Raw genomic sequence first — 17,583 nt, 5'->3', positions numbered from 1 at the left:
GAACGAATGTGAATAAAATTTTATAATTTTTTAATTAAATAAATGAACATAGACAAAAGACTTATTTGTTTATGTTTGTAAACATTCGATAATCCGTTTGTTTATCTTTGTTTATTTATTTTCGTTTATATTCATTTATTTATATTTAGTCTAATCTCCATACTCATTTGAAATGTTAAGACTTAATAAATTTTAAATATTTTAAAATCCAATTAATTTCAAACCCAAATAAAAAAATACTCAAATCAATTAAAGAATATATAAAGCCCAAAATTATTTTGAAAAAAAAAAAAACTCTTCTCAAATATAAACACAATTAATTTTATGTTCGTTCGTTTATATTCGTTTGTGTTCATTTATCACGAATGAACATAAACGATCACAAACAAGCTAATTTTTTTAACGAATGAACACGAAAAAAAATTTCATTTGTTTAGTTATTCGTATTCTTTTATATTTTCAATTAAAGTTAAATAAACATACATGAAAATACATTCATTCCTGTTCGTTTACAGGACTACCAAAGATGAAGGCCCTGGTTCATCCCCTTGCAAATTCAAGATGACCAAGGAAGAGAATTCACATATCGGAGTGATTCCACAATGTAAAACAGTGAATCAAGTAGACCACTTCAAAACTGAAAACCTATATCTAAATGTTTTGGGAGAGATTTGCAGAAAACTAAGGGGTCGTTTGTGTTACTGCTGAATGGAACCATTCAACGTTGAATGTTGAACCGTTCAACATTCAACGTGTTTGATTCTCACATCTAAATGAAAACTATGTTGAATGAAACAACAAAACACTACTAAATGATTCAGTATTAAAGTACATTTTGAATAATTAAACACTCGATATTTTATCATAATACCTATTTTTTTCACATGTTGTCTTATTAAACAATTATATCTTATAATATAATAAATCATTATGAAGGTAAAAATAAAAATATTTATAATTCAGATTGTACATTCAAAATCATTATCAAACATGTCAAATTCAGAACTAATTCATACAAATTCTTTGAATCATTCAGACCATTAAATTATTCAACGCTAAATCATTTTATTTTATCAAACAGCCCTAACTCAATTATTTGGTTCACGACATAACAACAGCCTAAAAATGGCTTCTTTTCTCTCATCGGTGCCCTAACGTGGTGATCAACGTGGCACCATTATACCCGGCAGTGTTTCTTGAGAGAAGACGGAGAATAACTTTTAGAGAGAGAGAGTGCCAAGTGTTGTGATAATATAAACGAGCGGAAATCAACCCATATCAGTACGCAAAGCCATAAATTCTACAACCGAAAAAGCCATCAAGCTGCAAATTTAAGTGGTGATTATTATCAGTATCACCAAAAAGGCAGAAAATGCATTGCTTAGAACTTATGATACTGTCGTGACTATTGGATGTTAAAGGAGCAACTACACACTGTAGCTTTTACAACAATGGTTCAAGAAATAGCTCCAACAGAGGTTTGCAAGCATGATATACAGCATTAAATATCATCCCACTAGAACGATGGCATTCATGTTGACAAACAAATGATGATGGGCTATGCCTTAGCCTTTCCGGCTTGATGAGATTGAATCCTCTGCTGCACCTTCAATATCTAGCAGACACAAAACCAATGATCAAATTCAATTTTTTGCTTTTATTCAAATACTTTGTTATGCTCAAGTTCAACAAAAAGAGCATATCCATGCATTTAACCTTTTTGCAAAATATAAATTAGGAATGTCCCATGAGAGCGGGTAGAAATGAGCACAAAGAAAATATGCTTGATATATCTATTTACATTTTCTTAGTGTTCAACCTAGAAGAAAGTAAAAAAAGGATTCTAGTGGATTCGTAAAATACTAAAAGATGATTTGATTTCATATCTTAGAGATTCAAAGGAAATTTATATGATGGTTGTATTCCAGTTTTTGAGGCAAGTAGGCAACTTCCATAAAAACCAAAAAGCAAGATGCATCCATGTAAAAAACGCAGTTTGTAAATGACAACAGTATTAAAAGGTAAAAAAAAAATATACTTTGATGTTACACACACGAGTCTCTGAAATGCAAAAGGCAAACCAAGAAATCTGTAAACAATAGAGTGGTTTAAATTAAGGACAAATTCAAATGAAATTGGACCCTGATGAATAAGGCAAGGCCAACTAAGTAAATAGTGCAAATTAGCAAATTAGCACCCCCAATGAAATTACTTATTTCAGTCACTCATTAAGAGCTAAAAAAAACTATAATAAGGATTCAGTTGCAGGTAGAACCAATCGACCCTTGCTTAATGCCTCAAACCACACTAACAACCAATCTTAGACTCGGATGTTAATTTTTTTTATATGCAATTTGGAAACATGTGTTACAGTTGTTTAAAGTCAAATGCAGACAATTAAAATAGCAATATAGCATACAGTAAAAGCACTTTGAAAGGAAGAAAACCAACCGCTTCTCTCTTGCTGTGTTGTTTCTCTTCCAAATCTTGAAGAGATCCATCAAGCCGCTTCCTGTTGACGGAAACAAAGTTTTAAAGTTCATATACATGAAACTATGGAATGATAATCCCAATATCACATTACGCACAAGGGTACTATTGCCCAAGCATGTAAAATAAAGAGTAACAGAGGAAGTATATATGATTACAAATCTGTAAAGCTTGATGTGAAGCATAGCATATTTTTTGATAAAAATTGGAGGTCTCATTAAAAACTCCCTTCGTATTCGTCCACATATTAACAAGTATGTTAACGAACATTGGAAAGAAGAAAAGATTACCTCATATTTCATTAAATAAAACACCCAGAACATATGAAAACACGGAATATCCTCATACGGGGATAGACACAATTACAAAAAACCAGAATCACCTAAAACTCTACCTCCTCAACCACAAAGCCCCAGAGGCAATCACCCTATACCTATGTTACACCTCCAACAAAAGAAAAAACAACCCAACACCTAAGGACATAACAGAACAGAAAAACAACACTTGCAACCATTAAAACGAAATCAACCGCCTCTGAAGGGAACTCCACAAAAAGAACCATCATGATCCAAAGCCACCAAAAATAAAACAGCTCCTAAAGATATCTTCAATGGAACAAAACCACACTTCCTTCCCATCAATCAATCCGTCCTTGAACCTTTATTCAAAACTCCTTTCTTTTGCTTGCATTTCTTCACCACACAACTTCTTCTTAATTTCCCAGGGAAAGCATTACGGGAAGATCTCCAGAAAAATGATAATAAACTTAGAACAATTTGCATTCTAGTTGGCTTTGAAAATTCTGGTTTGAGAACCACATATAAAAACCCACTCATTTACATCAAAACTCATAAACCAAACACCACCCAAGCCACGCCTTTGTGTCCAGACGATAGTGGCTAACATAGCCTTAAAATGTCCCAGCAAAAATAATACTATAAATGATTCCTAGTCTCAGATAAGATAAATAGAAACAGATACAAGATAAACAATCCACAATATTCTTTAGCAACAAAAGAAAAGGTTAGAAGTAAAATGTGAAAGGAATCTTACAATTCAGCAGAGATGTATTCTATTCTCTTACGAACGTTGGCGTTAGCCTCTGCTAAATCTTGTTTAACAAGCACTGGTCCGATCAACTTGTACACATTTGCATCCTCGTTTAATAAATTCAACTCCTACGAAAAATTTCAACAATATAAAGGCATTTCAACAATTAAACCAGCACAATAACAAAAAGCCATCGAAACCTTGAGGACTAGCTCGTTCTCTCCCAACTGAATAGTATATTTCTTCCTGACTTGATGGTTCTTCGCTATATCTGGGTCGACCGTTCAATGAGTAGATAAAAAAATTAAGCATAGGGTTTGTTAATCGTAATATTTGAAAGCAAATAGGGATTGAATAAAGAAGAGGATGAGAACGGGCTTGGTTAGGCCTGCCTTTTTGGAGTTTGCTGAGATCGTTAGCTTTGCTTTCGAGGTCGCGCTGCAGTTCTCGAAGAGCTGTGGAGGAGGAACTCATTGTTGTTTGGTGCTTTGTTATTCCAGTGCAGGCTCTACCTGACTACCTACTCTCAGCTTTGTTTGATCGACATAAACCTTGTAGTATAACCGAAAGGCCTGTTTTTTGTAATTATTTGGGCCGGACTTCGGATTAGACAAACTCAATGTCCTACAACAATACCTCCATTTATTTTCTGTTCGAATTGCAAGGAATTTATTTGGGCCTTCTCTAAATTTAGTAACACATATTCACAAATCAGTTTCTGTAATTAATTTTCGGGTTAAATTTGAATTTATGAGATGATTATTTAATTAGACATAGTTCGATTCTTGAACTTTTCAATATAATAAAAACATACACGCGTATTGAAATTTTATTAAAATAATTTTGAAAAAAATGATATATATTTAATATGATTAAGTAATTTAACCCAAAAGTAATATGATCAATAGGTATGTTAACCTTTAAAGAATCTAATCTAATTAACCCAAAAGTAAAATCCGAAATCATGACTAAAGTTAAAATCATAATGTAACAGTGATCAAATAAAATATACTGCAATTGCTTTAACTGGAAAAAGCTAAAGTGCAAAGGACGATTAAGTACTGGAAACTTTGGATAAAATGACACTGCCTGCTCTGTCTTCCATCCATCACCAAAACAGAGAGTGAAGTCTTTTACCGGGGAGAAGCAAAGGGGATTTTGGGAAAGAAGATGATGGCCGAGTGTTCCACAACAAGCAAATGGGTCTTCCTTTTTATGCTTCTCTTTGCTCAGTTCTCTACTCTATCATTAGCTGAAGATGGTATGTACCTTTATCTCCCTTATTCATCCATCTGCATATTTTACATTTCCTGTTCCACAACATCACTTAAACTTCATTTCCCTTTCACTTTTTTGTTTCTGAGAAAATCTGGTCGAATTCTTACATTGCCTTTTTGGATTATGCTTGGTGGGTTGTGGTTATGTTGGAGATCTGTTAAAAGCTTCAATCACATTAGCTACAGTACCATGGTGAATCTGTTATCATATATGTTAGGGATTTGATTTTGATTTTCTATAGGCGTTTCTGTACAAATTTACTATAAGCTGATTTTACTTAAAAGAGGTTTAGTTTTTCCATCCTTTGCCATTCATTGATTCCTTCAAAGAGCAGTTAATAGACTCACGATTTTTATACTAATGGACTCCAATTTAATGCCCTAATATTTCGGCGGCAATTCCTTTCCATTTTCTCTTGCAAAATCCCCACATGGATTCCCTCATTTTCCGCTAAGATTCTCTTCTCTTTCCAGTAAACCCGATAACATCTAAAGCCATTAGATCGACGCCATTTTCAGTGAAGAGTGAGTGAGCTTTACCTATGCTTCATTCGAACCACTAGAAAGATTGTGTTTGAAAGCCTTGAATAACTATATACAACTCAAGCTGATTTGATTTTTTTTTTCAAAGTTTAAAAATGTGGGGCTTTAATGTTGTAGATATGTTGGTTCTTTTTATCTTTTCTTTTCGAAATTCGAAGGGTTTAATCATACAGTTAGTGGTTGTTCATAGTTTGAAAATAAGCATTAAACATATTATTCTACTATAGATTTATGTGTCCCACCAAAATTGAGTGTTTGTTGGAGATCCTTTCTCACTTTAAGCCTGTTATTCCTCTAAATATTTGTTATTTAGCTATAAGTCATGTTAATAAATTGGGGTGGTTCTATAGATTAATTATTTACAAGTGAGGAAGCTTGAAATGTGTTCCTCAGTCATTGTCTGTTGTTGCCTACCTAGCGGGGTTAGAAGCATTTTCCACAAGCCAGAGGTGGTCAAATTGGCCGAAAGCTATAGCATGAACCCATATTTAGATGCCCATGTAGAGTTAATAGTAGCAAAACTTTAAGGCCAAGCTTGATGGCTTGATGGCTTGGTGGTTGGTACCTTTATTAACGGAAAAAATGTTGAACATTCAAACAAGACAAGTTAGTGAAGCAATAAATGAAAACGAAAAACATTAGATAAAAGCATTCAAGGGAAATTAAGTGAAAAATAAATGTGGCAAATGTCACAGGTAGTGGCCCAACTAGAAAAAATGAAGATATGTAATTTTAGGTTTAAAATTTACGAATTTGAGGAATTCTTTGATTCATCGACCTGATTTTATTTGGCTCTAAATATAAATCAAATCTTATGTTAATTCTGAATACTATACGTCTAAAAATAAGAAATAGGGAAAGATGTGAGCTATTATATAATAGAATATTAATGGTGAGTGAAATGACCGAAGGGGGACATTGCAGCCAAAATATCTCTTCCTCTTTTACCTTCGTTTTAACAAACGACAAGGGCTCTTCCCGCAAATCCTTGTCCTTTTGGCACATTGCCAGATTTCCAGCTCAGCTCACAGTTCTATCCCATAAAAGATTCACACTCACAGTCATAAGCACGCGCTTCTAATTAGCCAAAACAAAATATAAGTAAATCACATTTCTATTTTTTTATTTACCTTTTTAGCTTTCATTGTTGAGTAGTAGGAGTGATCAAAAATATCTAACCTGGTTGACTCAACCTGATATTGAATATTTATTTTGAAAATAATTGACTTTTTGTGTTGGCTACTCGACCCGTTATTTTTTTTTTGATTTCTGGGTTAGGCCCGGGTTACAAAATTTTTACTTAACCGGGTACCCGTTGACCAGGTGCCCAGTTTATTATATATATATATATATTATTTTATTTATATTAAAAAATTCTCAATTATTTCACTCTAACATTCAAAATTCCTAATTTCTTAAATTTTAATACCATAACATTTTAAATTCTTAATTTATTAAATTATTTTACATTAACATTCTAAATTATTTTTTAAATTATTTATTTTAACTTCGAAACATTTGAAATTTAATTATATTTTAATTTTAATTTTAATTTTTAATAAATTTTCTTTTAATTATGTAATTTGAATTTTTAAATTTTGTGTAAACTATATATTATAAATTTTAGAATTTTTTTATACATATATTTTAAAAAATAAAAAATTATGAATCTAATACACATTACTCGAAAATACGAGTACTTGGTTTTGAAGCCCTAGAGTCAAGCGACCGTCAAAGTACGGGGAACTAGTTTATAAAATAATGGGCCGAAACGGGGATAGGGTCCACACGCTTAACACAGAGGCTCATAAATCATAATCCAAGCAGTCTCACGGTCTTAATGTGTTCACGTCAATATCTTGAATATTTTTGCAAATTCGGAAAAAAGAACATAAAGTAGGAAAAATTTACGAAAGCTTCATTCTAGTTTTCATCTTACCGAGTCTTGTTTTCTTCCTATTGCCCATTGATACATGAATGTAAATTCAGCCCCACGTTGTAATTTGTAAATGAGCCTAGGATGTGATCTATTTGAGCTCTAATCACGGTAAAAAAAAATACCGTTTCTTCAATATTCTGTCCATCAAACTTCATTCTCAAATCTTACTAGACATGAAACATGTGCCTAAGTCGGCCATAAGTATATTCAATGCTCAGAGTGTTATTATTGTGAAGGTTTGGTGGCAAATGGTGATTTCGAGACAGCGCCATCGAACGGCTTTCCAAGCGAGGTAATATCAGATGGGCCCACGGAGATCCCCAACTGGATAACAAAAGGCAGAGTTGAGCTGGTGTCGTCTGGGGATAAGGTGAGCGGAGGGATGATCCTCATCGTGCCCCGAGGCTTGAAAGCCGTTAGATTGGGGAACGACGCTGAAATCAGCCAGGAACTGACGGTAGAGAAAGGGTCCACGTACGCAATCACATTCAGTGCTGCCCGCACGTGCGCTCAACTGGAGTCATTGAATGTGTCCGTTCCACCCGCATCACAGGCGGTAGACCTCCAGACATTGTACAATGTGCAAGGGTGGGACCCTTACTCCATTTCTTTCCAGGCGGAGGAGGATAAATTGCCGTTGATTTTTAGGAACACTGGCATGGAGGATGACCCCGAATGTGGGCCCATCATTGATGATATTGCCATAAAAAAACTCGTCACCCCTGATAAGCCCAAAGGTAAAAAAAAAAAAACTCCAATTTCTCTCATTTTTTTCTTCGTCCAAGACATTATGTTTGGTCCCGTTAAACGTGCGAAGCCTGTAGTAATCGATCCATAAACAGTTTATGGGCCAGACAAGTGTGGTACATACGGGAAACGGTATTTAGTTTTGTATTTTTCTACATCTGGAAGAACCATAATGAATGCTCTGAGGAATGGGGGGATACGTAGATTCTAGTTATAATTATGTTTTTCTGACCACGTTATTGATTGAATTTATTATTGTTTTATGTTATATTCAGACAATGCAGTAGTTAATAGCGGCTTTGAATTTGGGCCTTGGATGTTCCAAAATGTATCTCTGGGTGTCTTGCTCCCAACCAACCTTGACGAAGAGACATCGCCGTTACCGGGATGGATGGTGGAATCGAACAGGGCAGTCCGATACATTGATTCCAACCATTACGCAGTCCCCGAAGGCAAACGTGCCGTCGAGTTGGTGTCGGGCAAGGAAGGCATCATTTCTCAAATGGTGGAAACCAAACCAGATAAACTATATTGCTTGACCTTCTCTTTGGGGCATGCTAGGGATAAATGCAAGGAGCCACTGGCTGTTATGGCGTTCGCAGGTGACCAGGCACAAAATTATCATTACACGCCCGACTCTAACTCCACCTTCCAAGTTGTTAGTGTGAACTTCACAGCCAAGGCCGAAAGGACACGAATAGCATTCTACAGTGTGTATTACAATACAAGAACCGATGACATGAGCTCACTGTGTGGTCCGGTGGTGGACGATGTTCGTGTCTGGTTTTCAGGTTCCGGTAGAAATGAGGTCCGTGTATTGTTAGGGCTTGGACTTGGCTTTTGGGCTTACCTTGTGATTTTGGTTTAGAGTTAAGTAAATGGTTAATTTATGTTTTCCTTACATATGTAACGTTGCAAGGCAAAAAAAAAAAAAGGGGGGTTAAGAAGGCATGGTATTGCCATCAAAAGCTAAAATATTTTAATTTTTTTGTAATGTTATCTTCTGTCTGCGCTCTGGGTTGAGAAATGAGAATGGACTAAGTTGCATTTTCTGTATTTTCTTTTTGAAGTAAAGTTAATTAAGTCAAGGAACTGAAGCGTCCGTTAGTTACGTCAAGTTATTCATTTTATTTTTTCATATTTTTTTAGGTTGATTAAGAAGAAGACGACGTGATTTTTACACGTGAGTGTTTTTAATTGTCAACTTAGACTTTCATTAATGGGTTAATGGATGTTAACGATCAATGGGTTAAAATCGAAATGATCAATAACGTGAGAGATTATACATACTTAATTTTTAAATCAGTAACCAAATTCGATAGATCAAAAACAAAGACTATTTTACCCGAAAGAAATTTATTCATGCTGATTTCCAAAACTGTTCTGATTAATATGTCTGGGCCTGGTTGTTCCTTGTGGTCCAAAATCAGTCGTACAAACAAGAGTCCAGCCAACTTGAAATCCAATAGATTCTAACGTCTCCTTCACGCTCTTAAAGGGCTCTGGACCCTGACTGGCAGCCTCCCTCCACGGTTCAGTGTTGACAATTATTTTTTGTCGTTCTTCGCATTCCTTCAAATGAAATTTCCATCTTGTTCTTGTGTGTGTGTGTGTTGTTGGTTCTAAAATAGACATCTCATTCATCGTCTTTGAATTTACAACATTTCTCCGCTTCGGGACTCTCGCGATTAGCGAAACGACGCATCTTTGTCCCCGTTTTTTTTCGCCTCCCATTCCTTTCATCATCTCGGTTTCGCGCTGCTGCTTCAAGTTTCTACTCTCCTCTTAAATTACTTTTAAAACGATCCCAATATGTACAGAAGCGAAGTCGACAAATGCGTCCCCACGTCGTTAAGGTTAACGCCACCAATGATGATGTAAGTACTAACATTCTGCTGCTTCTCAATGTGGTTTTCGAAATGAATTTTATTCTTTTATGATTGGAATGTTGTTGTATTTTCTAGTGTGATATCATTTTTTTATAAAATAATTAAATATTATTTTAAAAAACAGTTACGACTTTTATTTGAAAAAATTTTAAATTGAAAAAGAGTCATCATCGATATTTGGGTTAAGTAAGTCGAATACCTAAAACGTCTTTTAAAAACAATTTTAAGAAAATTTTTAAGACAAAAATGGTTTGCGTTTACCAAAGATTCAATTTAATGGGTCTGGAAGTCGGTTACTCGTGCGGAAGGATTAGTACCCTCACAACGCCTAAAATTGGTACTTTGTTGCTTACACGTTGTCATAAATTGATGAAATTACAAATCGAATATAAAGTTAAAATATAATCTATTTATTGAAATATAATTAATTTACTTCGAATTAACTATTTATAGAAAATTCTTTTACACGATAAGAAATATTAAAATTTGCAATCCTCCGTCGGGAAAGCTTTTTCAACTATTTCTTATTTGTAAAAGAAAATTCTATCTTCGAATGACACATATAGAAATGAATATTGACATTTGCAATAAAATAAATTAATAAAAAACACATTGAATCATTCACATAAAAATATTTAATTAATAAAATAAAATAGATTTATTTCAAGTCTCATTTTGTTCGAATGTCGTATCTGATTGTAACACTTCGACCAAGTGATACTTTCCACGCCCGTTCTACAAATACACGTTCTTGAAAATATTCAGATAATATTTAAATAAAGATATACAATGGAAATAAATACAAATAGAAATATGCAAAATAAAATATTTACAACAAATAGAGTTAAGCGTATTTATTTACATATGATACAAATGAAAACATAACATAAAAATATGTACATACATAAGGGAATAAAATAAATACAAATGAATATTACAACCCAAATATAATGATCAAAAAGTAAATATTTATAATTACAAGGACCAGAATGGGAAAAACAAAAACTTAAAGAATCAAAATAGTACAAACAGGAATTTAAAGGTCCAAAATAGAAAAAACAGAAACTTAAGAGACTAAAATAGCAAAAATAGAAACTAAAGGGACTAAATAGAAAATACATACATTTAAAGGACTAAAATAACAAAAATAGAAACTTAAGGGACTAAATAGAAAATAAAAATAATCCAGAGCCAAGAATAAAATATTAAACAGTATAGGTTGTCGTAACCGGTTTTCGTCCGGGCACGAAAATTTTAAATTTGGCGGGAAAATTTATGTGAATAAATGGTTTTGAAAATAATTTGGGAGTCGCCATCGGCCTTTTGGGTCAGGTAGGTCGAATACCTAAAAATTATTTTTTAAAAGAGTTTTAAGAAAACACCAATTAAAAAATGAACTGATCTGCGTTTATAACCAAAAATTCGTTCTTTTTAATAATAAAAAGGGATTCGTGGTCGATTACGTTTAGGGAAGGATTAGCACCCCTACAACGCCCAAAATTGGTACTTTTTAATTATAAATTGTCTCTATTATTAAAAATATTAAAAATTTAAAATATATTTAATTTATAATCCTATTATTTCAAAATTATAAAAAAAAAATATTTAAAAATATCGGAAAAGGACTTCTAGGTGCCTTAAGACAGCTCTTTTCTTTAATATTGATAAATGTTAATTTAAATTAAATAGTATTTTAAAAAAATTAATTATTAAATTTTAAAATACCAGAATAGGACATCCAGTTGTATTAAGACTGTCCTTTTCTTCGATATTGAAAAATAAATATTAAAATAATTTATTTAAAAAAAATTAATTATTACTTATTATATATATTTATGAATATAAAATATTTAAAATATAAACAAGTAAAATTAAAGCAATAAAAATACAACTAGAACGATATATTTAAAAGTAGTAAAATAAATGAAAACATTTAAAATAAATGACTAAATTATAGTAAAAGTAAAATTAAAAACCTAATTCATAATTAATCAAAATTATAGGGATTAAACATGCTATTTCTTTATTTTATTTATTTAGTGACTAAAATAAAATTATCTAAAATTCGGATATTAGAATAAAATAAATTAAAAATATAAACTAGGGATTAAAATATTATTTATTAAAATTAAGGGATTAATCCTGTTATTTATCCTAAATATTTATAAATACGGTTAAGGGCTAAAATAAAAAAAATAAAATTTAGAGACCAAATTAAAAGGATTATAAATTTGATTTAGTGACTAAAATGTAAAGTTTACAAATCTTGATGGCTGCGGACGGGATTTAACAATTTAAAATTGCACAAATAGTCCTTCCCGAAACGACGCCGTTTGGGAAGGCCTATTTAAGGTCCAAAACGGCTGGCCCGAAGGGCCAGCCTTCATTTCATTTTTTTCTCTCTCAAGTAGAGAGAGAGCCAGAATTCTCTCTGGTCTCTCTCTATATTCCCTCACCGGAGGGAGTCCGGCAGCCGTCTGCCGCCGTAAAGTCCGCCGCCGACCACCGCCTCCGGTGGTCGGAAATTCCCCAAATTCACCTAAAATGTAGATCCAAACACCCTAAGACCAAATCCGACCTTTATTTCCCCAAAAAGACTCCTAATCGGAGTAAATCTATGAAAATACCTTCGGTATTTTCTGTTCTCCGGCGATGCTTAATGCTTCCGGTGATGGTCAAGGCTTCTTTGGTAAGCTTCTCTCCCCTTTTTTTTGTTGCTGTGTTGTTGTTGACTGGGATCGTTGGTAGTTTTTGTATCTCTCTCTGTTTCTGTTGTTTCCTCGTCTCTGTTGTGTTCTCTGTCTCTCCGTTTTTTTTTTGCTCGCAGATGGGGTGATGGCTTTATAGCCATCACCGGTGTGGCCATCGGACCGGTCCAAAAGGGGCTCTTCGGTGAGTCACCGGACTTCTAGTGGTGACTCACCGTTTGGGGAAGACGTGTGCGGCTACGGCCGGCCTTCTGGAGTCTTCGGTAGACGTGGTGGCAACAGCTGGTGGGAAAGAGTGTCGGCAGCGGTGATTGGAAATTGGGGCGGCGCCGCGTGGCCCTAGGGTAATGATACCCTAGGGTTTCCTCTGGCACATCTGAGGACCGTTGGATCAAGGCCAGATCCAACGGTTGAGAAGAAAGGCGGCTGAGAGATGATGTTGAAACCCTAAGAGGGTTTAGGGTTTGTTATTAGGTTTGGGCCAATCTTTTGGGCCAGAATTGGGCTCTGGGTATTGGGTATTGTAATCTGGGCCTGGTTGTAATAATAATATTAATAATAAAAAAATATAATAAATAATATAATAATAATTATTATAAATAAAACCGGGACAAAAATTTAATGTCTACAGCTGCCCCTCTTTGCTCATTCTTGTGTTAACAAGAATAGAGCAAAGATGAAAAGACAATAAATTTTTGTTCAATTGACTCCTCCTGATTAATATGGAGATGTTGAATAAATTCTTCTCTTTCTTCATATGAGTTCTTCTCATTATGAACTTTCCGCTGGGGATGATGTTGACCTCTTTCTTTCTGTGATAGAGCCATTCAAAAGGTTGAATAAGCTCTTGATGAGTTCTTCTCATTATGAACTTCTTCATCCTTCTTTCGATGAGTTCTTCTCATTATGAACTTTCTCTAGAAAAGTTGATCCATCAAGTGATGGATTTGAGCAAAAATCTGAACAAATTCTTCTCATTATGAACTTCTTCATCCTTCTTCAGATGAGTTCTTCTTATTATGAACTCGAACTGGAAAAGCTAATCTATCAAGTGATAGATTTGAGCAAAAGTTTGAACAAATTCTTCTCATTATGAACTTCTTCTTCCTTCTTCAGATGAGTTCTTTTCATTATGAACTTTTTCTGGAAAGGCTGATCCATCAATTGATGAATTCAGGTAAAAGGTTGAACAAGTTCTTCTCATTATGAACTTCTTCTTCCTTTTTCAGATGAGTTCTTCTCATTATGAACTTTCTCTGGAAAAGCTGATCCATCAAGTGATGAATTCAGGCAAAAGGTTGAACAAATTCTTCTCATTATGAACTTCTTCTTCCTTCTTCAGATGAGTTCTTCTCATTATGAACTTTCTCTGGAAAAGCTGATCCATCAAGTGATGAATTCAGGCAAAAGGTTGAACAAATTCTTCTCATTATGAACTTCTTCTTCCTTCTTCAGATGAGTTCTTCTCATTATGAACTTTCTCTGGAAAAGCTGATCCATCAAGTGATGAATTCAGGCAAAAGGTTGAACAAATTCTTCTCATTATGAACTTCTTCTTCCTTCTTCAGATGAGTTCTTCTCATTATGAACTTTCTCTGGAAAAGCTGATCCATCAAGTGATGAATTCAAGCAAAAGGTTGAACAAATTCTTCTCATTATGAACTTCTTCTTCCTTCTTCAGATGAGTTCTTCTCATTATGAACTTTCTCTGGAAATGTCAATCCATCAAATGATAGATTTGAATCTTTGCTAAAATCTTTGAAATTCCTGTTAAAAATTCAACATAGATGAAAATGAATGAAAATGCACCTATTTTTGCAAACACCTAAATATGATGCATGAATGTTAAGTTATTTGATTTCAGATTGGTGAATTGAGTATTTCTTCAATTGTAAAAACCCAATAAATCTTTCTTCTTCAAATCAGAGAATCTATCATCTTTGACAAATGTAGATGTAGATATAATGTTACAAAACCTCTTGAGAATAAAACTCAATAGTATAGGCTCTTGAAAAGCTTGCATTCAGGCAACATGTTGATTCTGATAACAACTCATCTGATTATGAAGTGACCTTTTCAGATGATTTCACAGATATCGATAGTTCTTTTAATATCGAGAAATCTTGAATTCTGATTCTGATGAGGAGAATAAACTGTTATACTTGACAAAAATGGGATTCTCAGAGGCTGAAACTTCAATAGCCCTGGAGAAATGTGGTCCAGATTCATCAATTGCAAAATTGATAGATTTTATATGTGCTGCTCAAATGACTAAAGATGCTGACGCACTTTTTCCGGTAAAAAATGGGAAGCCATTATGTGATGATCCCAATTACAAGAAAAGGCGAAACTTATGCTATGATTTTTTTTGGGAAAGGAATAAGCAAAAGAAGCTTGAAAAGAAGCTTCTTAATGAAGACGATCATGCAGTTCATCTTTTAATTCCAATGATTGGTTCTGTAGTTCCTACCAAACCAGATCAGATAACTCAAAGAATACTTCCAGAAGATGCTATTGAGTCTCCTTATTTCTACTATGAGCAAATTCATCTTCCAAATTCAATGATTGGTTCTGCCAAACCAGATTAGATAACTCAAAGAACACTTTCAGAAGATGCTATGAGCACATTCATCTTCCAAATTCAATGATTGGTTCTGCCAAACCAGATCAGATAACTCAAAGAACACTTCCAGAAGATGCTATGAGCACATTCATCTTCCAAATTCAATGATTGGTTCTGCCAAACCAGATCAGATAACTCAAAGAACACTTCCAGAAGATGCTATGAGCACATTCATCTTCCAAATTCAATGATTGGTTCTGCCAAACCAGATCAGATAACTCAAAGAACACTTCCAGAAGATGCTATGAGCACATTCATCTTCCAAATTCAATGATTGGTTCTGCCAAACCAGATCAGATAACTCAAAGAACACTTCCAAAAGATGCTATTAGCACATTCATCTTCCAAATTCAATGATTGGTTCTGCCAAACCAGATCAGATAACTCAAAGAACACTTCCAGAAGATGCTATTGGCAAATTCATCTATTCCAGTTAAGGTTTGGACTGGGATATCACAGTACTTATTAGATGTAAAGCCATAATTTGTAGATTCGAAACATTTTCATGCTACTACACTGACAAGGGCTATATTCATAATTATGCCAATTAAGAACATATTTTCTCTTTATTCTGCTTCCTCCATGTGCTGATGCTTTTCCATTGACAAAGAAATGATGGCCTTCCTGGGATCCAAGAACAAAGTTGAACTGTTTATAAACATGTACAGGAAGTGCCAAATTGACAGAAAGGATCTGTAAGGTTCTTGAAGCTTATGACAATGAGCCACCTTCGAGTGTCCAGAAGTATGTTATTAATGAGTGCTGAAAATGGAATCTAGTATGGGTTGGAAGGAATAAAGTTGCTCCACTTGAACCTGATGAGGTGGAAATACTTCTAGGTTTCCTTAAAACCATACACAAGGATCTGTATAGAGACATGTTTCCCAGTGATATCAATGTCTTGTTTCTTTTTGCTGGAATCAGTGCTGCAAAGATCGACTTCTACTGTCTTAGTATATCTTTGAAAACAGAGGTGCAAGAACTGAATGGTGATCGGTTGGAGCAATTGATGAGTAGATTTAGCGGATTCGACCTTTTTGTCGGTAGCATCCCGTATAACAATCTTGATGTTCATGGTTTTAAGATGGTGATGATTTGCTTACTTTGTATTCCATGTATTTAAAAGTATTAACATAAAGTGATATTCAGAAATCTTTAAATTATTTCAAAATTATGTTAATTCATATAAAAGAATAAATTGAATTTTCGAAAATAAATTGAATCTCAAATAAATTGGACTTAAAATATATAGAATTGTATTCAAAGTTCTGGCAAGCATAAGAATGATAAAAATTCAAATGTCTTAACAAATTATTAGCATAAGTATTTCTAAATTAATCAAGTTGACACAATTTAGAGAAATGATGTAAGCTTTTGTCTGGAAGATCTCAAACGTTGTCGAAATGCTTGTAGATGTGAAGTTTCTCCCAAACTGTCAAATCTTAAGAGAGTTCAATTGCCAGATGCCTAATATCAACTTGCATTTGAGCCACCTTTTCAGGTTTTCAACTCAAATCCTTCCTTTGGTTACAAGATGCCATTTGCGGGTTTCACCTTGACCTCCCCTTTTCCTTTTTTTTTCTCTTTTTTCTTTTCTTTTTTCTTTTTTCTTTTTTTTTCTTCTTCAAGCATAATATTTCTTGACAGAATCCGAGTTTATTGGATTTCTTAGAATTTTTCCATCCATTTCTGCTAAGATCAATGCTCCTCCGGAAAAGGCCTTTTTCACAACGTATGGCCCTTCCCAATTAGGCATCCATTTCCCACGGAAATCTTTATGTATAGGCAAAATCTTTCTTAGTACTAGATCACCCTCTTGGAATTCTCTTGGATGTACTTTTTTGTCATGAGACTTCATCATCCGTTTTTGATACATCTGTCCATGGAAAATAGCTTTCAATCTTTTCTCCTCAATAAGGTTCAGTTGATCAAATCTAGCTTGGATCCATTCAGATTCATCCAATTTTATTTCTCTCAATATTCGAAGCGATGGAATCTCAACTTCAATTGGTAAGACTGCTTCCATCCCGTAGACTAAAGAAAAAGGCGTTGCCCAGTAGATGTTCGAACAGTAGTTCGGTATGTATATAGAGCAAAAGGTAACTTTTCGTGCCAATCTTTGTAAGTTTCAGTGGTCTTTGTAATGATTCTCTTGATGTTCTTGTTTGCTGCTTCAACTGCCCCATTCATCTTTGGACGATACGCCACTGAGTTTGCATGTTTGATCTTAAACTGTGCACAAAGTTCGGTCATCATTTTGTTGTTTAGGTTCGGAGCATTATCTGTAATGATCCTTTCTGGTAGACCATATCGGCAA

The 17,583-nt window shown here is 34.1% G+C and overlaps 2 protein-coding genes across 3 annotated transcripts; one reads left to right on the top strand and one right to left on the bottom strand.

Annotated features, from left to right (window-relative positions):
- Nucleotides 1–1,352: 1,352 nt before the first annotated feature.
- On the bottom strand, nt 1,353–4,064 carry LOC120216864 (prefoldin subunit 6-like). The gene is made up of 5 exons (XM_039214148.1): nt 3,933–4,064; nt 3,741–3,811; nt 3,544–3,668; nt 2,452–2,512; nt 1,353–1,615 (listed from the first exon to the last, which is right to left on the bottom strand). Exons 1-5 carry the CDS (start codon nt 4,012–4,014, stop codon nt 1,559–1,561), a joined length of 396 nt encoding a protein of 131 aa, XP_039070079.1. The 5' UTR covers nt 4,015–4,064; the 3' UTR covers nt 1,353–1,558.
- A 519-nt stretch (nt 4,065–4,583) lies between these two features.
- Nucleotides 4,584–17,373, top strand: LOC120216863. Of its 2 annotated transcripts, XM_039214146.1 has the most exons (4): nt 4,584–4,801; nt 7,536–8,036; nt 8,322–8,920; nt 17,360–17,373. In XM_039214146.1, the coding sequence occupies exons 1-3, from the start codon at nt 4,711–4,713 to the stop codon at nt 8,912–8,914; spliced, it is 1,185 nt and encodes a 394-aa protein (XP_039070077.1). In that variant the 5' UTR covers nt 4,584–4,710; the 3' UTR covers nt 8,915–8,920; nt 17,360–17,373. The 2 variants fall into 2 exon arrangements, with proteins under 2 accessions (XP_039070077.1, XP_039070078.1); XM_039214147.1 differs by lacking the exon at nt 17,360–17,373 and having other exon boundaries at nt 8,322–9,102.
- The last annotated feature ends 210 nt before the right edge of the window (nt 17,374–17,583 follow it).

Source organism: Hibiscus syriacus, unplaced genomic scaffold (assembly GCF_006381635.1).
Source record: "Hibiscus syriacus cultivar Baekdansim isolate YM2019G1 unplaced genomic scaffold, ASM638163v2 tig00110174_pilon, whole genome shotgun sequence".
Taxonomy (NCBI): domain Eukaryota; kingdom Viridiplantae; phylum Streptophyta; class Magnoliopsida; order Malvales; family Malvaceae; genus Hibiscus; species Hibiscus syriacus.
The sequence above is the reverse complement of the archived record's forward strand: the minus strand, read 5'-3'. Positions and strand labels throughout refer to the sequence as shown.

Excerpts from the sequence above, each read along its gene's own strand:
- LOC120216864 (XM_039214148.1), bottom strand. The coding sequence starts at position 4,014 with ATGAGTTCCTCCTCCACAGCTCTTCGAGAACTGCAGCGCGACCTCGAA. Across the intron at positions 3,812-3,932 it reads TCTCAGCAAACTCCAAAAAG|ATATAGCGAAGAACCATCAA; the intron begins GCAGGCCTAACC and ends CGGTCGACCCAG. Across the intron at positions 3,669-3,740 it reads AGAACGAGCTAGTCCTCAAG|GAGTTGAATTTATTAAACGA; the intron begins GTTTCGATGGCT and ends AATTTTTCGTAG.
- LOC120216863 (XM_039214146.1), top strand. The coding sequence starts at position 4,711 with ATGATGGCCGAGTGTTCCACAACAAGCAAATGGGTCTTCCTTTTTATG. Across the intron at positions 4,802-7,535 it reads TCTATCATTAGCTGAAGATG|GTTTGGTGGCAAATGGTGAT; the intron begins GTATGTACCTTT and ends ATTATTGTGAAG. Across the intron at positions 8,037-8,321 it reads CACCCCTGATAAGCCCAAAG|ACAATGCAGTAGTTAATAGC; the intron begins GTAAAAAAAAAA and ends TGTTATATTCAG.